The sequence below is a fragment of the Heliangelus exortis genome, chromosome 1 (assembly GCF_036169615.1).
Source record: "Heliangelus exortis chromosome 1, bHelExo1.hap1, whole genome shotgun sequence".
In the NCBI taxonomy this organism is placed as follows: domain Eukaryota; kingdom Metazoa; phylum Chordata; class Aves; order Apodiformes; family Trochilidae; genus Heliangelus; species Heliangelus exortis.
Window position 1 is genome coordinate 132,791,273 of NC_092422.1, and position 26,210 is coordinate 132,817,482.

At 41.5% G+C, this 26,210-nt stretch overlaps 1 protein-coding gene across 1 annotated transcript in view; it reads left to right on the top strand.

Annotated features, from left to right (window-relative positions):
* Positions 1 to 8,293: 8,293 nt before the first annotated feature.
* TRHDE (thyrotropin releasing hormone degrading enzyme) overlaps positions 8,294 to 26,210 on the top strand; it is a 193,308-nt gene continuing 175,391 nt past the window's right edge. Inside the window, exons 1-2 of the mRNA XM_071767085.1 lie at positions 8,294 to 9,871; positions 15,409 to 15,682. Of these exons, the coding sequence (XP_071623186.1) occupies positions 9,048 to 9,871; positions 15,409 to 15,682 (1,098 nt within the window). The 5' untranslated portion in view covers positions 8,294 to 9,047. The remainder of the gene's footprint in view (positions 9,872 to 15,408; positions 15,683 to 26,210) is intronic.

The following is a 26,210-nucleotide window of genomic DNA, read 5'->3' on the forward strand; positions in this document are numbered from 1 at the left end:
AGTATGCTATGATGTTGCATTTGATCATTCACCTTTTCTGAAAAGTGGGATTAGTAGGAGTTTACAATTATCTAGCTTTACTTCTCAGTAGGGGCTGTTGCAAAATTAATTGCACTAAGATACTGGAGCATTTTTCATGTGGCAAAAATCACACAGGTCAGAGCTTGCCACTTATATTTTCCAAGATTAGTTTGATGATTATCCTGTAATTAAGCATCAATATTTTTTTCCTGTAGATGCCATTATTTCTATCTCAGATTGTTGTGTCACCTTGCATACCTACTATAAGTGCATAGCAAACATCTTCTCCATACAGTATTTTTTTTTTCTTAAAAAAGATGCTGTAGGCCCCCAAACCCCTTCCCTGTGATGTCCTGAATGGCAGACCCTGACTACTTTTAGTGCAGCGGGAGAAGGGCGTGCTTTTATAAGCCACAAGATGGCACTAAAGAGAAAAGTGACAACTTGGCTATTAAAAAGTGAAAACCAAAGGCAAAATACCATATGCTGAATCACTATTATTTTAATTACAATCACGCTTCTTCTATTGTCAGTTAAATTTTATTTTGTGAAAAGCCTTAAAACTGTAGAGCAGCAAAAATGGTTCATTGCCCCATCCCACATCAAAAGTTATGTTTTAGAGAGAAGGGTTGTCTACTTGGGGTTGTCTACTTCTCACAGTTCCACAATCTCAAGAAGGATAATTGTGATCAAAACGTAGTTAATTTTCTTCTCTAGAGAATAAAGAAATTAAAAAAATCTTTAAAGTGATTCTAAAATATTTCCCTGTGAAGTGAGCAGTGTCATAGAATACCTTGTAGTGTGCTCTGGGACCCACAAAATGATCAGATGTGTTGGTAATGTGTTTTGATGCTTAATGAAATTGCAACTTTGCACCCACCCTGGAAATCAAGTGATCCATGTATAGCCAGAAAGACTGTAATCTGGAATTACTAGTGGGGATATTTTAATGTATTTTGAGCATTGCTTAAAGTTTAAGTTCTGCTGATGGATTCTGCACAGTTTTATCACTGCAAACAGTTACTAGGTTTTGTTGGGGTTTTTTTGTTTTTTTTATAAAATCAGTAACTGGTATTCAACATATAAAGACCTCATTTTATTCACATTATGCACTGTGTTAGGAAGTAAGAGTCTGTTCCTGACGACCCCTGTAAAACCAAACTCAAGCAAATTTTGGCCAAGATGAGCACTGAGGGAAGCACTCCTGCCCATTAACACTTAGCTTTTGCAGGTAACTTCCCTTTGTGGGACTGCCATCCAGCACTCGCTCCATTTTAAAGGCTAGTGGGAAGAAAACTACATCTCAGCATGTACCAAAGAGCTTTGTTGGAATCAATTATAAAACCATGACAAACATAAATACATGTAGTCCTGCTTCCTTCCAGTCCTCATTGAGTTTGCACTCAATCAGAAGTTGGACTGAAGAATTTCTGTTTGTAGAGGCTTGCTATTGGCTTCAGAGATCATTCTTCTCCTAGGACTGTTGCAGGCTGTATTTCCCTTAGCTGTTACATTTTTGCCATATTTTCTTAAATATTATATATTTTATGCTTAACCAGGAGCTTTGTCAAGTCATGGATTCCTAAGGTGGTTTTGGGCTGTGAAGATCAATTCATAAATCCTTAAAATAACTCCCGGAGTCCATAGGAGGGTACAGCTGGTTATGGTGGAGCTGGCATTCACATACTCATGTAGTGTCTACTAGGCACAAAAATGGGCCTGAGGCAAGTGATGGTAAAGCATGACAATGTCTCTAGCATAATGAGGGACACTTTAGCTTAGCTAAATCAGGACACCCATGAGGGAACATCAGACATTCTTTCTTTGTAAAATAAGAAGATGAGACACTGAAAGAAACTGAGGCACGTAAGATGTTTATAGAGCTTTAAATATTAAACTGTCTCCATTGACATCTGGTAACAGAAAACTGCTAATGTATTGTAGAGTTAAATGGACAAAGATATTATCCATAGATTTTTTTTTTAAAAAAGTGTTTTAAAATAAATTTTAATGTAAATAAGCTTTTGCCTTGTCCACTATTACACTTCTTGTATTTTCAGGTAAAAAGGTGCTGAACTAGCAGATAGTTCGTCATCTAGGTGTGGAAATGGTTTCTAACACATTTTGAAGTTTCCACAAATTACTGTCCTCCCCCTGAGACTAACTTCTTACCACTAATTGATTCCAATTAGCCAGTTTTAAGTGTAATTATTCAGTGAAAGAAACAAAAAGTATTGTATCTATGCTGTGTACCCCACTACTACTAACATGGCATTATTGAACCTGTGGAATTGAAATTGTTCATGCTTGGAAAAAATACGGCTTCGAGAAGCTGTGTTTAAAAAAAACAAACATACAAACAAAAAAGCCAACCTTGGTAAAAGAACTGAAATGTACTTTAATTAAAACTTCCTAGTGGAGAATGAGGACCCTTGTTTTCCTTCTAAACTGTTGCTGAAATGAGGAAAAAGAAATGAATGAAAAATCAGTTGCTGAACTGATTGACATGGATAAATATGAAAACATGTGGGGAAAATAATGCATCCCAGCCACCTAATTTGGAAATTTAAACTATTAAATTTTCACATGAAAGTAGGTATTTCTATCCTAAAACTTGAGATAGAAAATACTGGCTTTTGAGTAAAACCTTCTAGTTTTAGTTGGTTAGCATAGTTAGCATAGTCTTAAAAGGCTGAAATAAAAAGGAAGAAAATACCACAGCAAAGGTTGGCCATGATACAATTTCAAAGAACAGGGTGAATGGGAAGCAGAGGGGTGGTCACTGGGGTCTTGTGGTACATAGGCTACACACTATTGATGCCTCCTCAGATGCTACTTCCAACTCAAGAAGTGCCTGCAAAGAGGTGATGATGAGAGAGAAAAGAGGAAAGAGGATCCAGATTAATAGGAAGCCTGTCCCTCCTGTGGTAAACTGTCAGCTTCTCAATAGATAGGACTTTACCCCCAGCATAGTGCAACACTGTGCCCCTTCCCCTTATGTATGTTTGTTTATAAAAGGCGAAATAAATCTTAAAGCCTTATCTAATCATCTGACCGTCTCTAATTATAAACTAAACATAAATACTGCTTAATGCAACTGGAGTCAAGCAAGAAAGAAGGTCATTTATACAGATGACAGAAGGGTAAAGGAAGAGAGGAGAATGATGGAAGGAAAGTTCCTTTTCTTGTTATGTTTAAGCCAGCACAAATCACTGTGTATCAGCTTGTTTTACAACCCAGTGTTTTGGATTTTAATTAGAATATCTTTCCCATAGCATTTTTCTTGGCAGTAATTTTTAAACTAAACAGAAGGTGTATTCCCCAGAGCCATATATTAAACCTGACATGTTAATGATAATGTCATCTGGCCGAAAAAAAAAAAAAAAAGCAAAACCTAAGCCCCGCTAAAGGTAAGACCAGTCCCAATCCACTTCCTTTTGCCCAGTTACAAGCCTCAGGAGGCCACAACAGTCCCATTAGGCAGTAGCACTTCTTTGGGGAATTAGTGTTAACTTGCAAAGCCACCAGATTAGGCTGTTAATTTTCTTTTTGCCTCTGTGGCAACCTGTTGCAGCTTGGAAACAGTCATCCACCATTTGGTCTCCTAACAGCCACATGGAAGTCTGTAGGAAGAGAATAATAGTTCACAATACTTTAGGAGGTCACCTAACTGGTATGTTTTGACCCACATGTTAGAGCTATGAGTTACAGTCCCTTTTAGCACTTAAACAGAAGGGATTAAGAACTACAGGTAACCTTGACTTTGAAGTACACAAAGAGAATTCAACCATGACCACAGAAATGGTTGAAAGGGTCAGGGGAGTACTGACTAATGTGGCCTAACTTGGTTTTCCCCCTGTAATTCTTCCCTGGATAAATTCCAGGGGTTTTTCCTGGGCTTTGCACAGGAGGACGAGCTGCTTACTGTGGGGGGTTTTGCATGTGAGTGGGCTCAGTATGACAAATTCATCCTGTAAACCTTTGGTAGACAGAGATGAATAAAAGATGGATTACTCAGGTAAAAAGCAGAAAAAGTTAGGCAGCCTTCATGTGCTGATCTCCTCTTTGGATGAACTCTACCCAGCTTCATGATGTACAATAAGGTTGTTCGTTTATAAAGCTTTTCTTCCAAGACTGTAAGCACCAGTGCGAATACTGAGAGGTATGCCCATGCAATCTTAACATACCATAATCCACAGCCATATGGGCTTTGTCAGCTCTTCACTGCCCACAATACAAGCTGGTATGGAATTGGAAACTTTGAAGTTTATCCATGCTCTGTCTAAGGGGGCTCATCTTCATAGCAATTCATTTCAGGTGAGACATGCTTTTTTATTTTGTATGAGTAACTGAAACCCTATCTTATAAGCTCATAAAACAAGATTGCATACAAGATGTTGATGGCCTAGGGGAAACTCTGAACAACTGGGAGTCATTATCAGGATTTTGCTGAAAAAAGTGATCCATTATCTGATGTATTTTCCAACAGTCTTTGCAGAAAGACCAAAGGAGATGCAAGCTTCAGAGGCAATGCCTATGAAACCCGTGTCTATGCTTTCAGCTGTGGACAAATGATTGCAGAGAGTAGCATTTGAGAACAACATAATAAGTTAATACCTCCCTTGATCTGTATCTGGTCAAACTACATTTTAGAAACCCAATATTATTAATATGAAGAAGAGGTTAATATCATAATGTGCAGTTTTAGAATGACAGATGAGTGAAGGCACAATGAGCTGTTTGACACAGTACCTAGCAGCACCTTGTTGTAAGGCTCCAGACTGACAAGAATCTCAAGGAGAGGAGTGAGGGAAGTGAGGGTGGGGCTGCAAACCTCTCAGTGCTTTGTCTGAATAATGGGACCCAAGTTGGAGGTGAAGGTAAGCAGCTTTAACTCTTGTCACTCATGCTTTGCTCCAGTGTTTTGACTCTGCTATTTCAACTTGGCTAATGAGGAATTAGGTTCACAACTTCTTACTAGCATGAAGCTTAAATCTTTAACATACTGTCTCTGATACTGACCCTTCAGTCTATGGAATAATATTATCAAAGCTGAGTTGTGTGACTGGCTCCCCCAGTTGGTTTTGGAAGATCTCAGTTCAGAGAGTTAGGTAGTTGTTGAGAATATATATATTCTGAGAAGAATATATATTCTGAGAATATATATTGAGAAGGCCAGAATGATTCTCCCATGCTCTCACATGCAGCTGTACATCCCTCTATAAAAGCGGCAGAGCTGGTTAGCCCAACTGCCTGGCACTCAGCACTTTTCTGAGGCTTCACAAAAACCTTAACTTATGCATCTTGTAGCTATTCAATTGTTAAAAATGGGGTTAAAAATATTTGTAAATGACACTCATACTGTTCCACCATCTTCCAGGCTACTTCTGTTCTTGAAGCACATCTTTGCCTGAATGTCTCTGCTGATGGGAACAAGCGTAACTTAAAAGCCATTGCAGAAAGCAACAAAACCACTACATATTTTACTAATGCCTGACACTGACAGCCTGCACACAAAATCTTAAAATCACTCAGGCAATCCTTTTGTGCACTTTTAAAGCTGAAACATATAGGAGCTGACATTTTAAACCTGTAGCTTTGGATGTTATTTTGTAGTGCCAAGTTTATTTTCTTTTTTCCCTCCAAGTCATACAGTAATAGTTTTCTACCTTTCTGCCTCAAAATTCAGTCAACAAATAATAAAGACTATTTTCAGAGAGTAAAATGTTTCTGTTCCCTGGCCTTGTGTAACAGGTGGGCAGCCAAATAATGCCACAGTAAATATGTGCAAATGCTAGTTAAGGAGCAAAATCTTAATCCTCCTAGGACATACAAACACAAGCAGCCAGTGTATCACCATCCTTACAATTAAGGATAGCTAAGATTACAAGCCATAAAATAAAAACAAAGGCTCAATTCCTTCTGAGGAGAGCAGAGCTATACATTATATAATTGTTATATAGGAAACTGGTAAACTCCTTATACTTAGTCTGATATCCCTTAGAGTAGTATGCCTTCAGATTAAATTGGTTTGAGAGCCAATAAATGATAGTTTATATTCTGCAACTGCATGCCAAGTCAGGTAACATTTCCAATTGTAGTAGATTCAGACCAGGGATTTCTTTGGGAAGTAAAATGGCCAATATATCACATTTCATGAAAGCAGCAATCTGCAGATTTGCTTTGCTTATGAAAGAAGCAGAAGACTTGATTTTTTTTCCCCTTTGCAGAATACCAAAAAGAATATTTGTCTCAAAAGAGCTGCCCTGACAAAGTGGACACTGTCCTTGGGTGGAGGCCTCCTTCGATAGCCATCTGGACTCTGTTTTCTGAGAGAGACCCTCATTTGGGGAACCACCCTGATAAACAGGGCCCTATTCTCACAAGAGCAGCCCCTCCTTTAGTGGCCACCCTGATCAGCTGAACACTGTCCTTGCAAGGGGAGCTGTTTGATGGCCACCCTGACAGGCAGGACACTGTCCTTATTCCATAAGGGACAGGGGGAGGCAAGCTGCACTGTGGGGAGGCAGAGTGACATCTTGTGTGTGCCCCGGGTAAAGACACTGGAGAGGGTGCATGCACAGAAATAAGGGTTATTGCTTTGTCATCCCATTTGGAGGGGGCCAAGTGAACACCTGGCTTTGCAAGATACGCCAAAGCCCCCCCCCCAAAAGGTGGGATCAGGCGGCATAAAAAAGGCACACTTGAAATGCTGGATGTATGCCCGCCACCCAAGGACCACAGCTTCCTACCAAGATCATCACTGGATCCAAGAGTGGTGATGTCCTTCCTATGTCATCTCTCTCTCTGTTTCTAACCTTATCTGGGCACATAAGGATAACATAGTTTCTGACTTTGTTAAGTTTTACTACCCATGGTTTTGATAAGTTTTGTTAGTTGTAACCTGTTGTTTTGACAACTTCCTTAAATTTTGCTAAATTGTAATCCATTGCTTTGAAAGTACCATCATTTATAATTCTGCTAGTTGTAATCTGACATTACTTAAAAGTAAGATTTTAAAGTAAATTGTGTTTTTATACAAGCCTCCTGGGTAATAATCTTACTCATGCAGAGAATTCCTGAACTTAATCTTGCCAAATTGTTTGCTAAAAGTGTTTAATTACAGCAGGAGGAAGATTGGGCCCAGCTGCACCTAGGCTCCAGTCTGAAGTTTAGAAACCAAGGGGGTCCAGTTTGAATCTCCCTGGGTTGACCCCATTCTCTGGGGAACTCTACCTGCAACCACTCTGTGGGATATGATATTTGGTTTGGCCCCCACATCTGGGGAACTGTGGTTACTTTGTGAGACATGACAGTGCCATACCCACCTTGTGGGGCATGACACCCTTCAATATGGAAAATAAGGCCCTTATTCTGCAAATTGTTGTGTATGCATTTAACTTGATGTACAGCACATATCCCTGTGGATTCAAAAGCACTGAATACTGTGGATAAACACACCTGTAACTGCTTAGAAGACTGGATCTAAGGAGCCTCAAAACCTAAAATGAATAGCAAATTTTTGAAGTATACAAGCAAAATAAGGGGAACATAGATTCATTCAGACACTCAAGATCCCCGATGTATATATTAATTCTGTGTTTCTGCAGTCCCTACATGCAAAAGTTTTGGGGGGGGCACGAGGGGAGGGAGCAGCGGGCAGAGGGAGGGAGGTGGAAGTGGGCTCAGATTCCATAATTCAGTTTTTCAGCCCCGGGGTTCACTCCTGGAACTACTCAAGCCACGTATTGGTGTATTACCCGAGGCAGCGTTTAGCACATCCTCAAATCCTTTCAGCTGAGAAGCGGGGTCCATCACGGCCAGGAGGGAAAGCAGGAGGGAGTAGGCTGTCCGGGGACCTCAGAGTAACGGCAAGGAGGTTTCTTAAAGTCCCAACCGACATTTACGGTGTGCTTTTTCTCGGCGTATTAATCCTATTGATTTAAGTACGAGTATTTATCCTCTTTTTCGTCTCTATCCCCACACCTTCGTGTGCCAGCCTCATTGCCCTCCAAACGAGCAGCCTGTGGCTCCTTCTTAAGCCTATGGAAATACGACAGGGTATCGGCGTTCAGTATTTCTGCGGAGAGCACATTCGTATGCGTACAATCCCGGGAAGTCTTGCGGCTCGCAGGGTCCGCAGCCGGGCAGGCTCCCGCCGCCGCCCTAGCGACCTCCCCTGGAGCTGCCGCCTGTGACACACCGGAGAGAGAGAAACCTCCCTCGTCCCCGCACCGCCCCCGCCTCCCGCCCCCGCCCGCTCCCTCGGGGCGCCGCCGTCACAGCCGGCAGACGGAGCAGCCGCTGAAGGCGAGGGGCGGCGGGGTTTGCCCGCCTCTCCTCCCTTCCCATCCCTTCCTTTGCCTCTCCCCGGTGCCTATATATAGCCGCCTCTGCCCGAGCCAACCGGGAGAGCGCTCGGTACCTGCAAGAGACAGGAAAGACAAAATAAGAGCGAAGCCGTGAGGAGTGCCTCTCCGGAGCGATCGAGCCCCGCTAGGAGAAGAAGGACGGGCCCGGCGCCGCTGTCCGGTGCCACCGGTCCCGGTGCCGCTGCAGCCCCTCGAGGGCCGCCTGACCCGCGCCGGGACTCGCATGGCTCGGGCACTGCTGGGGCCGGGCTCGGCGCCCGACCCCGTACCCGGCTCGGGACGCGGGCGAAGAACTCCCTAAGGGCGGCGGCAAGACCGGGGGGCCGGGGCAGCAGAGATCTCCTCCTTGTCACCGAGGTGCGCTCGGCCGCTGGTGCTGAAGTGCCCCGCAGAAGCCGCACAAGTTGCCTCCGCGACCGGACGGCAAGGAGCCCCCGCCATCGGCTCCTGCCCCAACCCCGTCCCGTCCTGTTCCCCCGCCTGCGGGGCTGCCGGCAGTCGGGCTGATGCGGCTCTTCGGGAAGTGAGAGACAGCGCGGCGGCGCGTCCCGCTCAAAAGGGCCGAGGCCTCCACCCCGCCTCGCAGCCTCCCATGCCTTCAGGGACCCCTCGGGGGGTGGCGGCCCCGGGGGAAGCGGGGTCGGCGCTGCCGTAATGGCCCCGAAGGAGAAGCAGAAGTGCCCGCCCGTCACCCCAATGATGATCGAGGAGGAGGCCGCTCTGCGGAACGGCAGCGGGGGGCTGCCGCCGGGACCCTGGGCCGAGGCGGCGGGGCCGAGACCCCGTACCACGGAGCAACACATCGCCGTGCACAAACGCCTGGTGCTGGGCTTTGCCGTTTCCATCCTGGCGCTGCTGGCAGTGACCATGATCGCCGTGCTTCTTAGCGTCCGCTTCGAAGAGTGCGGCGCCACCGCCGCCGGTTCGCCAGGGACCGGCAGCAACGGGAGTCACTCGGGAGCGGCCCAGCAGCCGTCCGGAGAGGGGCAGCGCCCCGACCGGCCCGAAGAAGAAGAGGCGACGCAGGTTGGGGAGGCGGCAAAGGTAAAGAAGGAGGAGGAAGAGGAGGAGGAGGAGTGGCAGCGCCGGCGGGAGCCACCGCCCTGGGCCCGGCACCGGCTGCCGCTGCACCTGCGGCCGCTGCACTACAACCTGATGCTCAACGCCTTTATGGAGAACTTCACCTTCAGTGGGGAGGTGAACGTCCAGCTGGAGGTGCGCAACGCCACCCGGTACATCGTGCTGCACGCCCACCGCATGCATATCGAGGTAGTCCGCGTGGCCGAGGACAAGCTGGCTGGCGGCGTGCGGGTGGCCCGCTCCTTCCTCTACCCCCAGACCCAGGTCTTCGTCGTCGTTCTCAACCGCAGCCTGGAGGTGGAGAGAAGTTACAACCTCAAGATCATCTATAATGGCTTCATCGAGAACGAGCTGCTGGGCTTCTTCCGAAGCTCCTACGTCCTCTACGGCGAGAGAAGGTAGCGGAGGGGCCGCGTTCCTCAACTCAACTCGGGTCGAAGTTGGCAGCCCCCGCCCCTCCGCGGCAGCTAGCGCCGAAATTCGGCGGCAAGAGGGAAACGGAGGACGGGCGGCGCTGGTACCCGGAGGGCCGCGGAGCCGCCAGGCCGGCGAGGCCGCGGTCTCCGCCCCGCCCCGCACTGGGGGTTTCGGAGTGCTGGGCCCGGCCGGCTGCCGCGGCGGGAAAGATGGGGATAGGGGACGGCGCGCGGCAGGGCCGCGGGACGCCCAACTGTTCGGTGAGCGCAGGCTGGGCCTCACCTCTGCTTCGCTGGGGGTCTCCACCGCTGTCTGCCCGCTCCCGAAAGCTGGCGCTGGGGAGGCGGAGCTGCTGAGGTTCTTGGCGGCCGCCAGCCCTTCTCCGCTCCGCCCCGCCGGCCGGAGTTGGGGGAGCGGCTAGAGGGTGGGGGGGAAGCGGAGGCGGCGGCTGAGGGGGTGCGGGAGCGATGGGGGTGGCGGGCAGGCCGGGCGGGCGGAGCTACCTGGATCGGGCCGGGCTGCGGGTCGACTTTGGGCTAGGGCCGGGCCGGGATAATCTGAGGCCAACGGCAGGTGAGCGGAGCGCCCCGCCTCGGGCGGCTGAGGCTGCGGGTTGTAGCCGGTGGGTGAGGAGATGCTCCCGCCTGCTTGGAAATGGACAGTTGCAATGACTGAGCCTCCAAAGGAGGCAGGAGTTAAAGCATGCTGCCCATTCTGTTCCTCTTGGGAGTGAGGATTCCGGGTCTGTCTGACAAACACTTTTTTTGATAAACAGAAGGTTTTTGGCTACTATATGTCCTGGTGTCACAGAGTTTGCCAGGTTACAAATAGCAGCACTTGGGAATTGGGGTGTATGTGTGTGGCGAAACGTCTCTGCGGTTTTGTTTTTATTTCATTATTTGACAAAAAGGCAACGGGATGGCATTTCACTTAGCGTGAATACATTTACGCCACCTGCTGCAACTGAATTGGCTGCAGATGAACACCAGCGACGGGGCAAAGCTTGACGGTGTTCACTGTTCCGTGCGGAACGAGATTCGGCCTTAATCTGTATTTACCGCTGTTACTGTAACTCCTGGGCGCCTGTCGAGGCCCGTGTTACGGTGGGCAGGGTCATAGGGGAGGCCACGTTCAGGCTGTCACACGTTTCTTTTATTTATTTATTTTTTAAGTAGTCTTCTCTTTTAACCAGACTTCCTAATAGAAAGGTAATAATTGATAGTTCTGGCATGGCCCATCATTTAGAGTTAGTTTCTGTTGAAGTTGTTCTCTTACTGCTTTGGTCTGGGAAGAGTTTGTAATTGGAAGAATTAAAAAAAAAAAAAAAAAAGTAAATTGTACAGAAAGAGAAAGGGTGCTCACTAACTCAAATCAACAGCTCTTGTATTAAAATGTATTTTTGTTACTATGATTGCTGGTGATTTGAAACAGCCTGAAATTAGAACTGAAAGCAGGATTGAAACTAAGTTTGTGCAATTTGTCACCACAGTGAAATAAAACACAAATTTGGAAAAGCGTGGTTGTAGGAAATGACGCAGATAAAAACGCCTTTTATTTCTGAAGAGTGAGTGAGGTAGTTGGGAATTAGTGAAGACTTGTATGGAAATGGACAAATCAGAAGACAAAGAACTGCTGGCAACAGGGGGCTCACTTTACAAATTCACTTTACAAACCTCACTTTTACAAACTCACTTTACAAACCCAAGAAATTATTTAACCAGTTATTATTCCTGTGTATTTAGACATTGTATAGGAATAATTGAACAGTGAAATAGGTGTTGTATTACACCTGTAATTATTATACCTCATTATTATTACATTATTACATTATTATACCTCAGTACTGATGCCCCAGTTATGATTAAAAAAAAAAAAAGGGAAAAAAAAACCCAGCAGAAAAAGGCCTATTCATGTTCAGGCTACATAAAGACATGGAGTGAAAGGCCATGGTAAAATGTTTTTCCCAGTACTCTTTGTGTAACTTTTCAAATATAAGTTGCTTTGGTTTTAGTGCACTTGAATATAGCCATATTTGGCGAGATCCTTACCTTGTGTCATGTAGCTTTGTTATATTGAAATCAGTGTCATTTTTTCTTTTCAGCTCTTATATCTCTTTCAGTAAAATGCTGGTTTTGAAATTAATCAGCATGTGGTTATAGTTTCAGGTGCTTAATAGAGGTACTCTTTTTTCCCTTTTCAGCTGTCACAGGCTTAAAGACTCACTGTAGTATAAATAATACACACTGAAAATCAGGGTATGCGTTTGCAGTGTAAGGATTTGCATTTTGATTAATAACCCATTTTTAATGTAACACATAACCATTTGTAGTCCTTAAATATGGATGGCTTCTTATATGACAGATAGACAGGCTTCTCTTGTGCTCTGGGAGTTCCAGAAGGACTGTAGCTTTTTGACATCTTTATATTTGATTAAAATACAGCAACATCATTGGAATAGCAGTTGCTATAAAAAGATCTAAACATTAATTTTTCACTTTGTTGTATGTGGAGAGTGAATAACTATCTGTGAAGCTTTACAAATGAACTAATACCCTCACTTTATAATTTTTTTTCTTAAACTTAGTTCATTTTTTGTTGTCTTCAGCGGTTAAAGTCATAACCTGAAATGTTGATAGCTGCACAGAAGTATTTTCTTACTGAAATCTTTGGTAATGTAATTGAAATGTCAAATGCAAGTGGTACACTGCAAACTTACTTTGCATTATGTGCCAGAGTTTAGTGGCAGTAATTAACAGAGATGTAATACAGAGCTACTGTAAAGTACTGTAGGAACAGGCATGCATACTTTAAATGAACATAAAACCTTGGCACAAATTAAAAGGAAAGAAAATTCTTACATCATGGAGACAAAACAAATAGACATTCTCCCATCTTATAGATAGGTTGTTGAGGAAACATGTCTTCCTTTAACAGATGAAGCGGAATTAGAACACCTGCAACTTACTGCTGTGGTATTCTGAGAAGACAGGCTGCAAGACTGTCATTCCCAGAAGCACAACTTTTTATGGTGATGTTTTTGGGAATTGGAGATATAAATGTCAGTACTCACTCAGAGAGGTGTCTGGAGAGATAAATGAAATGCTCAACCTGCTCTTCGCTAGAGAAGTTGTGATTGTTTTTGCCTCCTAACACAGAGAAAAGTAGATTTATATAACAGTGTTGTTTGTTTGTTTGTTTGTTTGTTTTTAAACATGGTTAAGGGTTTAGTCTTTTGGAAGCAGTTTTTAAGTTTTTGTTTTGCTTTGTGGGACAACAAGCAAATTGATGCTTGATAGTAATGTGTGTGTTACAAATGTCACTGTTACAGGTAGTTGATGTATTTTTAGTATGAAATACTGGCTGCCCAGTGTTTGCTCAGTTATGTGTATGCAAATATATCTGTCTGTAAAATGCAGTCTACCAGGTTCCACTGGTCTGTCCACCAATTGAAACTGGTTCAATGGCCTAAAACATAACAAATATTAAGAGACTACTGGTAAAATCTCTTGAGAAGTAAAGGGGGGGGGAGAAGAAAAAGCCAACTTTACTTATTTAGAGACTGTCAGAATATATACAGTGTTCCCTAAGCATTTGTTTACATGTTTGAGCTCATTAAAATTTTTAATTGCGGAGGAAAGTTCATTATTCTTGCTTTATTAATAACAGGCCAGTACACTTTTCCATGCTCACTTGAAGCTCCTGTTGATGTCTTTAGCTGTTTAGAGTGTGTCTGGAATGCAGAATCGAATCCATTTGAAATACTTTGCATATAAATTAACTTGTTTTTCTTCACCTAATTGGCTGGTTTGGCTTTGTTGCATTAGTGCAGATCCACTAATAATCTGGAATTTTATTGGATTAACAGTGAAATACCTGGCACCAACTTTTTACCTTATATTTAGCAACCTTATGCTGAGTTATTATTTTAGTAATCCATGTTTTATAATAAGTCAAGAAAAATGCAGTAAGCTGAATTCCTTCAATAATTGCTAGTCTAATAAGGTCCTTTATTTTAGTCAAAAGACTAAACTTCTGCTTGGGTGGTGAAATGTTTTTTAAAGTTTTAAAAATTCAGTATGATTGGGAAAGAGGTGATAACTTCACATGAAAATATATATCTAGTTCCATCAGGTCTGGATACACTATAACAAGACTTAAGTGTAATATTTCAGGAAAGTAATTTTAAGTTTTTATAAAATAATGCTCCAAAATATGTATCAAACCCAAGAAGTTTTCAAAGTTAATTAGATATTTTATTTTCCTTATGGGCTACCCATATTTTCCTCCCTCTGCATTAAAGAGTACTGTATTGCAGAATAATGCATATAGTAATAGTAGGTGTCACCATTTTCATTATATCAAATCTATCCACTCATCCACTTTCCCCAGAGAAATAACAAGTCAATATCTAAAATTCTGATAAATATTTACCTAGTATCTAAAATTGCATGGTTATTTCCACTGATGGAACCTTGGAAAGCAAGACATGAATCAGTACCACTCAAAAGGCCTGCTTATGTGCTACATTTACAGCTATATAGTTGTCTCTAGTAATTTTCTTGTCCTAATGCTTCCTGATAATATTCCTATCAAATGCCATAATTCAACTTTTTAAGTGGAGCTTCTTGTTTCTGCAAATAGATTACTGTACTTGGATTTTTCCCAAATGTGTAAATATGTCTCCCCAGAAAGGTTACTATTCTCTATCTAGACTAAAAATCTCTGTAGTTCCAAAGAAAACTGTTAAGAGATGTTATATCAAACTAAAGCCTTCCCATTCTATCCAATGGCAGAATAAAAAGTTTTTCCTCCTTCAGAGATCTTTTCATAATCTGATTTACCGGTTTGTTCTCCATGAAAGACACCAGAAAAGCAAAGAGTATGTAGAAGAATGGTGAACTGTCCTCTCTACCTCTTTAAGCATTTGCTTGTATCTGTAGTTCTACAAATCTTTCAGAATGTTTTTTTGGACTTGCACAGTCACAGCATTGCTGTGTGTCTCAGACCTACGTGCAACCATTACTGTAAGTAATCAGTAGTGGAAAACACTGGCGCTCTTTAGTGTAGTGTGTGACTGTAAGTTCTCATGTCCAAATAAAGGTAAAGTGCCTCAGGGTGCAGTGCAGTGAACACCTCTTTCACTGTTAAATCATGGTTTGAAATGAGGACTGTGCTTACTTGTTTTGCATTGTATAACCAATATAGGCTCACTTTTATACTGATGAACAAAACTGCTAGGACCTGAAGTTTGATACAAGGTGAGGGATTATTTATTTAATGTCGGTGTGGTGTTTGCACATTTGTAGAAAATTATAGACCATTACTTTTTATCAATTGCACTGCAGTACAGGGAGTAAGAACAAGCTAAAGCAGTGTTCAAACACTCTGTTTTGTACAGTTTGTTTCCCCTCTCCCCTTAAATTGCAGTAGCCAAGCAATATCTTTGATTCATCCATGATCAAGTGCAGTGCACAGTTAATAATCACTGATTTTTTTGTTTGTTTGCTTTTTTTCCCAGATTTCTTGGGGTTACGCAGTTTTCTCCTACCCATGCCAGAAAAGCTTTTCCTTGCTTTGATGAGCCCATCTACAAGGCCACTTTCAAAATCAGCATCAAGCATCAAGCAGCATACTTATCTTTATCCAACATGCCAGTTGAAACTTCTGTGTTTGAAGAAGATGGATGGGTTACAGATCACTTTTCGCAGACTCCTCTCATGTCCACATATTACCTAGCTTGGGCAGTGTGCAATTTTACGTACCGGGAAACTGTCACCAAGAGTGGAGTAGTAGTAAGTATTTTAATGTTGTAGTAAGTATTTTAATGTTGTATCGAATACATCTTATAATTTTGAAAACCCTCACTTTTTGTAAAGGATGATAACATCAAGTACTCAAACTGTTTCCTTGAATAGTATTCTTAAAATTTGCTAGTTTATTTAATGATAGCCTGTACTGTTCAGGACCTTTTTTGAGATTTGGCCAACATTTTTTTTTTGTCTGATGCTTCTTGTAAGTGCTTAGCTTAATAGGTGTGGTTGTCTGATGTAAATTTTAAGCTTTTAAACATGCTGTTTCACTTCACTTGGATTTTTTTTGGGAAGTTTTCTCTTGTTTTTCCTGTAGCCTATTTGATACCATTGTTAGTGGGACTATTTATTTTAAAAAGTTAGTGATGCTGGCAAGGTTTTCAGTCATCATATTTCAGTACTGACATATCTCTTGGTGTGCTGTGTGCTACCTCAAGAGGCTGAAAGTCTGTCTCTGATCTCTTGCTCAGGAGCAGGACTTTACAACCTACCAGCTCCCTGTGGAGCTAGAGGTTGATGGAAGTACTAACTTTCTAGAGCTGTTGTTTCCAAATATGGCACAGTTCCAGGAGTTAAGCCATGAAAAAAAAGAGAAGAAATCCTTTATTCATGTCAGTTTTGTTTTTGTTTACAAATATCAAGCTCAGAACTGTGTAACAAGCCAAAACACACATGAGAAATGCTTTCAGCATTAGTACAATATTTCACGGTGCTGTCGTCTTGATTTTTCAGGTGATCATACAGAGAAACCCTGCCTTAGTTAGTGAGAATAACGAAACAGCTAGTTCTGGAAACAGAGGACTAGGTGGCAATTTAAGCTATGTGCCTGAGCAAAGGGGGTGTTTTACTTCTGCAAATGGTCTATGACTTTGTACTGTAGCTTGGGGGCATAAGGAGGGTTCCCTTCCTGCAGGTTACCTTCCATGGCTGATCATGTTGGGAAGCTTCTCCATAGCCACTTATAGCTTGACTAAGCATTGGGCTGTCGTAGAGGGAGCTTATCCCACCTTCTCTGAGCCAAAAATATTCTCTGCTTTCCTGTGTCAGCCTTTAGCTCTGTAGAGTCCTATGATCTGGCTGAAAAGGGACCAGAAAAAATAAACGAAAATGTGGTAATTTTTCAGCCCTAGTACAGACTCAAGGCTGCGATGATCAATGCTGAACCCAGGACAGCCCTCTGCATTGGCATCTCTCACGTAGGCCATCCTGAAATGGTCAGGAAATAAGTATTGTTTTTGTCACTGAAACAGCTAGGTAGGACACTGGGCAGCTTTCACTCCTTTACAAGCTTTTCATATCATGTCCAGAAGACTATGACACTACCCTCTGGATGAACAAAAGGAGAGGAAGAAACATGCCTAGAAAACCTTTGGGTTTTTCAGGTTGTGGGTAGTTTGTTTGTTTACTTGCTTGTTTTCAGCTAGGTTATTGCTCTATTTAGTGAGTTAATTTAGAAAAGGGTCTCTCAAGTGCCAAGGTAAAGAAGTAAGGAGGGATAAGTAGATGCCTGGTTCTTACTGTTGCTACCGAAAAATTAATTATATTTACAAGAGGGATTGCTCTTCCAATGAGGAATTAGTTGCCTCTCTCTATTATGACAGTCATAGAATCATATGGAAGGGACCTTAAAGATCATCTAGTTCCAACTCCCTGACAGGGGCAGGGACACTTCCCACTAGATCCTCTGGAAAACCTGTTCCAGTGTCTTCCCCTCCTCACAGCAAAAAAAAATTCTTCCAAATATTTGATCTAAATCTACCCTCTTTCAGTTTAGAACAATTATCCCTTGTCCTATCACTACACTCACTGATAAACAGGAGTGCTCAATGGCATAGTAGAACAGCGTGAGATGTATCAGGCCATATCTTGCTCCCTATCAACTAGTACTTAAACAGACCTCTGTCCAGGTCAGAGTTGATACTTTTTATTGTAATGTACTCTTAACTGCTGAAGGATTTAATCTTAACCTAAGAATGGCTTGATATTTTTCAGCTTTAGAAAATACTGGGTACATGAGGTTCTCCTTTAATGAAATAGATGTTTGTGGTATTTAATCTAATAGGTAGGTCTTGTATTCCTTGTGCTCTAATACAGTGTAATGCTTGCAAGTTTTTCCTACATCATAGTACCCTGTTATCTCACTTTGAAATGTTCTAGACTCATCTGAGAAACAGCTGCAAGCAGTCTATCTTTAAACAACAGTGTAAGCAAATGCATGAAAAATGGAGGTTGGACCTTAAGACCATCAATCTGAAAGATAAAACCTACTTCTCTAGCTCATTTTCTTGTGTTATTTAGAGCTCATATCCTGCAGGCTTTTGCTGGTTGAATATGTTTGATACCCTGAAGACTGAGGCACACTCATGGCTTACAGACAATAATTCATAGCTTCCCACTGTTCTCGTATTTAGCAAAATGGTTCTGAAGGCTTTAGGTTTAACAGGAATCCAGAGAGAACATCCAAATATTAATTTGTTAGGAGTTTGTGGTTATTAGGACCTGATAGTTATGCTTGAGTCTGTGGTTCAGTATATGTAGAACATACATGTATGTATACTCCACTGTCTTGGTAGAACTGTTGTACAGAACTTTGCCAACAGTTTTGCAAAATGATGGATAATCTTTGTAAAGATGTGAAGATGAAAAACCTATATAGGTTGTGATAGTCTCATATAATTGTTTGGTTAGTTTAGAGTTTTACCTCTTGTTTTTTGTAGTACCCCTATCACATAGGTTATGTTAATTTACACCGAGTTATTGAGTATATTTTGCTATTTTTCAGTCCATTTGTGATCTGATAATTTTTCATTTTTGTTCAATTTTGTTGAAAGAGTATCTTTTAAGATATGAACTTATGGCAAATGCTTTAAAGCTGTGTTCATTCAGATGAACTGCTGAGGTAATCCATCTTTTTGAGTCTTTTGTATTGAAATACCATGAGTTCATGCACACTACTGGGTGAATATGAAATTACATAAAACATGGCTTATGCAATTCTAAGCCTTTTGTTTTCCTTCAAATCCTTTTTCACTGCTCCCATATCCATGACCATGAGCATAAATATTTGATAGAAGTATTCGCTCCTGAAAATGAATGTTCAGGGAAATTAACCAAACGCCTGTATTGAAACATATTCATGGGCAGTTTCTTGCTTCAGTGAATGCAATGTATACTGGAATGTTTAGACATACAGCAAATATCTAAAACATTAGAGCTTGCATATACGTTTACTTCTGTTTTGCACTTCTTGAACCTGATAATGGTTCACAAAGCATTTGGGCGGAGGTAGGGGAAAGGAACGGGGAACTGTCCTTTTGGATTTTGACAGCATGCTAGTGATTAAAGTCTCACTTCTCTTCCAGCTGACTAGGTTTAGTAAACTGCTATGGTGAAGGGTAGATAAATTTCTCGAGGAATAAAAGAAACCATGAAATTAAAAGCAGGTTTGTTCTCAAAACTGGTTAAGTTCAGCTGTTCAGTTTTTTCCACGTTCTTTGTCAGTAATTCTTAAATCCAAAATGCTGCTGGCTGGACTGTATAGTCTGTCATATAATCTGTGTTTTTTTCACCATTGTCTTTATCTGTCCTTTCAATCCGTGAGGCCTTTTCCTGCTATTGCTACTTTATTTTTCCCCTGTGAGAATTTAGTTTTACTCCATGTTTAACTGTACTTCTATTTGTTTCTCATTGTTTCTTTGTCAGACAGACATGGAAACTCAGTACATTGGGTATGTCTTTCCACTGAGACTGTCTTCCCTATGAAACCACAGGTTAAGTCCCTTTTTCATAGAATCAGAATTGCTCAGGTTGGAAAAGACCTTCGAGATCATTCAGTATAGCGCTGTCCTAACCCTATTAATGCTATTCCCGATGACCCACCACTAAACCATGTCCCCAAGCACCACATCCAGGCAATTTTTAAATACATTCAGGGATGGAGACTCAACCACCTCCCTGGGGAGCCTGTTCCAGTGCTTAACAACTCTTTCTGTAAAGAAATTTCTCCCGATATCCAACCTAAATCTATCCTGATGCAACTTGAAGCCTATTCCCCTTGTCCTGTCATCTTTTTTCAGCTAATTCTTTTACTTTCAGTTAGTAGGAGGAGTAAGTGCTCAGGGCTAAAGAAGGACATATCAGTGGAGATGAAATGAATGCATTGCTGGAAAGAGATGTTTCAAGGAGATTAATCTACCTTTCTTCTCTTTTGCCGTGGTTGGAGTGTGGTGATAAGTATATGGCAGCTTTAACATGTTTTGCTCTTGTCAGGAGGAGTATCTGCTAAGAAAAAAAAAGAAAAAAAAGAGGGGAAAAAAAAAGGAAAGTGCATGGAAGGGAATGGAGTCAGGTGGAATTGTGGGTGCAGGTGTTAGAAGAACAAGCGCAGGCAGTGGCAGAGCAGATGGGAGTGAGCAGCAGTGAAATAAAGTGGCTATCTGGTTGGTGAGTGGGAGGAGGAAGGCTGATGGAAGGCAGTGCTGGAGAAGAATCTTGTGTGGTTTCAGTTTTGCAACTTTTCTATTCCAAAATTACTGCAGTGTGTGTTGCAGGATTGTTGTCAGCGTGTGGGCCTGACCACTGTGTGGTCATCTGCTCAGGGCAGGACTTCCACTGGCTGTCTGAAACCAAGAGTGTTACATTTTGAAGAGAACTCTACAGCTGAGTATGTCTTGGTTTTAGTTATAGTAAATGTTACTGTAGAGTCATCAGTGCCAAGTAATTTGCCATGATATAGAGGAAGTCCTTGGGGCTAAGAAAGATCTTATCAGAAGAGTCATAACACAATAAGGCCAACCTTTATTGCACTGCTGTTTTGCAATTATAAATTACACCTTCGTCTAAGGTGTAATTAGAGATGACAAGCTCCTTGCTAGTAAAGACCTTAATTCAGTACTTTGCAGTTTTATCCTGGTCAATGAGAAGGTTCTGTAATAATCTGGCTAAAGGAAAATAAGATAACTGTTTCCAGACTGCTCTCCATCTTGCAGAGAGCCTGCATAAACATCCCTGTAGTTTATGGGATTCAGAGTACTGAATTCTCTTGTCTTTGAAACCCTCACCCTGTTTGGTTCAGCATTACACAAAAAGATACAGATAGGTCTCAGAAGTGGGATTTGTGCTGTTCTAGTTACTTGATTCTGCATAAGTGAAAATATTTTCTCCAGGAGGGGCTAGTGCACTGAGGGATATAAGCAGACTTAGGTCAGGAGTCATGCTGCATGTGCAGCAGCTTGTGTTAATTATGGTCCAGCATCATGGATCTGTGGTTTTATACCTGGCTTTAAGACAAGATGACTGGAGGTAGTGTAGTGCTTCTAGCAATCTGTGAGATGTTGAGGGGCTGGGCTGGAAGTTCCCTCACCTGCAGTGTGGTGATCAGTCTGATGAGACTTTAGAGATGACATTCATTAATAGTCTGAAAAAAATAAATAAGGTTGAACAATTATTCAGAATAGTTTTTCCCCAGTGGGTTCTGTTAGTTGCTTAAAAAAAAAATCTGTCTAAAATAGAACTGTACTTACTGTGCAGTTCAGCCTATTGTTTTTGGAAAACTATTTGGTATTTGAAAAATGTATCAATATTATTATGCAATAATAATAATAATGACCTCAAGACAAGGCATTTTCTGTCAGTTAATGACTACCTTCATTAAAGGCCTGAGGCTCTGCCTTAGGCCCTCTCTTTAGCTGCTGGTTATTAACTGTCAGCAAAGTCCCTCCATCAGTTGTTACTTATTAATCAGTATTGAAGCAATTATACACCAGATAATTCTCTGTGGGTGAGCAGATTTGTTTCAGCAGAATGATTTAGCTATGAAAAGTAGAATTTGTCCTCAATTAAAATTTTCTTCCTCTGCAACCTGAGTTTAGTCCAGCCCCAGAGTTGAGCTCTACTTTCTAAGCCCACTTATACCTGAAAAGTAACTTTTGTAACCCCATCACTATCCACTGGGAGGCCACACGTGTATCTGATAAACAGCAGCTAATGTGTGAAGCACCTAGCACATTTCTGAAGTGAACAGTTAAAATACATTCTGCAAAGAATGTGATGGAATGTATTCAGTTATATTGAGCTAGAGGAATCCACATGTATATGAACAGGTGTTTTTATGTACTTTATTCTGCTTGTATGAAATTTTCTCCGTAGTAACAAAAGAAAAGCTGGTTCTGCCTTTACCCAGTTCAGTGTTTACTGTTGTGAATTATTTTAGTGAAGTGGGAAACTGCAATATAATACATTAGTAACCTAAAGAAATCATAGCTTTTTAAGATTCACTTCATCCCTGTTTATTTACCCATTCTGTTTGAAGTTTGTATATTGAAAATGACTTTTAGTTTATTAATTTTTAAATAGTATAGCTACAAAATGTGCTACATACCAACAAAAACTTACAGCATCATCACCATCCATACTAAACTGAATATGCCAGGGAATATGTTAAAAACATAAATTTCCAACTTGTAATCCATTGTTATTGATTTCTGGTTGAATTTGCAAATTGAATGCACTAGGAAAACACTGTACATGTATTGTGCTTACTCCTTTAAAAATTGCTTTGTCAGCACTTGTAGTACATGTAGTATTTAAATATGGTATTTGTTTTATTAACATAGACTCTCAGTTGCACTCTGCAAATAATATTACTGAGTTGAAAAACTAGAGTTTGGGAACAATGTTTTGGGTTGGTTTTGCCCAGGAATAGCATCTGTAAGTAGTCTATGTAGTAGTAATGAGACTTTGTTGAAAATCATAAATTCTTAATTTATGACTAATGGCTTATAGATTGCTTGCAGTAACAGGGAGCAGAGTCAGAGGCAACATCTGTTATTGCTGTTCTGACAAGCATCAGACCAGGGTCTCAAATGCCATTCCATACCTTCAAGGCATTGCTTCATTCTGGCTAATGAAGAGAAAGGAAAGTCTGGGAGTCATGGTACTTTCCTCACCTTCCCTGACATTTGCAGAAAAGAGAGTAGCATGAAGTTGCTCCAATTTCTCCCATTTCCCACATTACAAGGAGGGGAAGGAGACTCTACTTCCTTTTATGTACCATACTGAGCATATGCTTAGTAGTACATGCTGTGACAATGCTACTCATAGTCAAGGCTTGAACTGTTCTCTGTTTTCTGTACTGCATCTTCATGTCTCCTTATGCCTCATGTTCTGCTGTCATGTTTGACTTCATTAACTTCATTCAGTAAGGTCTCTGTCCTACACATCAACATGAATTCTGCTTTCTGACATCCAAGGAAGTAGCAAGAGTCTGTAAGAGTTCTGTGAGTTCTGTAAGAGCCATGCTTTTGCTATAAAAGCAGAAATGAAGTGCTAAATAATCTGCAGGAGGCATCTCATGCCAGGACAACATAAAGGTAAACACATTCCTTCACCAACTTGAACATCTGTCAGTCAAACCAGTGTTACCCTGGTATACCTACCATAGTAACTGCACTCTGTGCATTGAAAACGGATTACGGAGGCAAGTGGCTTAGTTGATATCTAGTTGAGTGACAGAGTATTTGTGAGGGAGGAAAGTGATGTGGACTTTATTTATAGCCCAGCCTTGCCTCTAGTGTTAGGTAAGTTTTAATCATATTTTTCATACAGAAGCAAGAAATTTAGCCTCTTTGTTGCCAGTTTTTATAGCCAGTGGTGGCAAGGTAGCCACTCATTTCAGAAATTTTAACAGTTGCCAGTCATCCTCCTCCTTTTCTGACGGTCTAGTGTCTGTAACATTCAACTTCCAGGCTTGCCTTTAATTTTTTGTGTTTCAAAACCTGCACAAATGCCATCTTACTTTTTTTCCTTTGTCCTAGTATTTTTTGCTGCCTGGAATACAGGAAAAGCAATATGGTTTGTGGTGTTCTCCCCATTTGTACTAGTAGAGGACCCAGTGAGTTTGGTTTTTTTATGAAGCTGTCTGTTGGGTTAACAAGACTCATTCTTCAAGTGGGATGCTTTCACATTTCAGATGGCTCTTCTGCAGAGTTATATCAGATGCTAGAATGGCTGAGCTTCATAGATTAAACACCCTTTTCCAACGTCCAGCCTGGAACACACTGGCTTTTTATACATCCTTCCCTGCTGCTCTCCACACGTCATTTGCACATGGCAAACTCTGGAGAGCTGTGGCAATAGCCAGGTTGTCTTTTGACTGCCTTGCAGATGGTAGTCTCATTCTTGAGTTTATTCTGTCTCATAGCAGCTGCTTGAGCCCTGCATGTGCCATAACTTCTGGGAACCCTCTTAGGCAGTGGGTTTGGGATAGGTGGCAGAGAACCAGCCGTGCTGGCCTTTTCACTGAATGGTACCCATAGGAGATCCTCCACTGCTCCTGGCTGGCAGCTTTCTGGTGGCTCTATGCTGCTGAGACAGCAAGAGCAGCCAGAGGTGAATCAGGGGGCCTGTTATCTTTTTATTTGGAACAACATAATTCGAAAGCAGAGGAAGGGTAAATGACCTAAAGTGTATTTAAAAAAGTATCCCACAGTGAATTTTCTTGAAAAATATTTAGTAAGGTGTTTTGTTTCCTGGCATGCAGTGGAACTGTGCGACAGTATGGGACAGAATGAAGACTAATACTTTATTTATTTGAAATTACTACCATGGGGGAGGAGTTAAAAAGCAAAAGGTGATTATTCACATTAACTGGGGGCACCCACACTGTCTTCCCTTTCACCCTCCTTTTCCTGAGGGCAGTGGAGAGTTTTATAGTCCCAGCAGTTGAAACCTCAATTACAGTTGAGTATCCTCAGGACAGCAAAGCACAAAGTTAATAAATTAACTATCATTAGTTAATAAAAAAGAAGGGAATAAAAGGTGGAGAAGGAAGAAGGGAAGTGGATTCTTATCTATTAATTTCAAAGAAAGAAGTATACCTACTGAATCATTCACATATCACATACGTGTTTCTTGTTCTCCAGTCCTCTGGCTAATTAAATCACAGCCCATGGGTGAACAACAGTACATCATGCAGTGTTTCATTTTACTGAAAAGTGTTCATATATGTTTAAAATTTGATAATGTTGTTTTGGAGTGATTTCATTGTTACCTCTTAAATTCCAGGGGTAAAAAGGGAGACTGATATCACACCTGGTGGGAAAGTTTGATAGTTTCATATTTCAGTTCACAGTACTTTTACTAGAACATTCTGCCGTTATTTGGAGGCCTCCTAGCATCTTATGCTCAAGCTGTAATCATGCAAATATTTGTCCATCTATTTGCACAGAATATACATCCATGATGCAAATTGTATGTTTGCCTTTTTGCTTGAATTTAAAAGCTTTTGCTATTCTAGTTCCTGTTGGAAATGCAATGCATATTAATTCTTTATTCCTTTTGTTTCATTTGAAGGGGTGCATAGCAGGGGTTTCTTCTGGAACACAGGATCTTTCCCAGTTTAAGGTTTAATTCAGTATCCCCGTGGAGCTGTGGTTCTTAGTATGCTTTATTGTGATCTGCTGTTCTGTCCACGACATAGGGAGTGGTATTTCCTTTTTGTATTTGGTTTGTTGTGCTACTTTCCTTGGAGCTGTTTTGCCTTTGTTCTTGAGCCCAACTCATTTGGTTTGAACTGAAATTTAGGCAGTACAAGTAGCTCTAAAATTAAATTGCAGTCGCTCATGTACCCTGATGATCTCTTTGAATATGCAGAGGACTAAGAAATAGAGTAGACTTTATTAAGTCTTCTACTTAAAAATATTACATCTGTTGTAGACGGGGATAGCAACGGGTATTGAAGTTAATAGGCCACAAGATAGTAGAAAGATGACTTTACTGGGAGCGTGACATCTTGGCGTAGGAGAAGGAAGTTTGAAGCTTTTCCTTCTGTCTCCCTATTGCTTGGCTTGTGCTGGTCCACAGAGGACTGGCCGTGCAGAGTTGCCCCGGGAAGTATTGTATACATTGTCTACCAAATCAAGTTAGATTAGCTTTTGCCCACAGGAAACATGAGTCATACAGAGGAGATACACTGGTAGCTTAGAGTTAAGAATCTAGTGCAAATCTTTTCAAAATATTAATGTGGAAAGCATGAAGATGCTCAAGGAAGTCAAAGGAGAAGAAAGCTTGGGACTCCTGGCTATGAAACAGCTTTAAAATGCCTAGCTAGCTTGTGTGAGAGCTGCTTAAGCAGCAGAAAAAGTTCAATGAAAGTGTAATTTAGGTATGGAAATGAAGATTTGTAATTTTCATGGTTACAATAGGGTATATTATGATATTTGTCTTTACTGCAAAATGCTTTGGTGAATCACACATGACTAGGAATGATTATACTACCATGAAGTATTATGAGGATAAAAAGGATCAGTGAATCATGGTGCAGCTGGTAGTGTAGAGTTGCCTGGTTTTATAGTTCTGTTATTCAGGGCTTGGCAGCTAGGAAGTGCTAGGAAATACTGAGTACTGTTTTATACATACATATGTGCTTTAGCAGCATTTAAATATTTAGATACATTTAATTATCTATTAAATATATAGTCTATTCCCTAATTGAACTCACCAGTACAATACC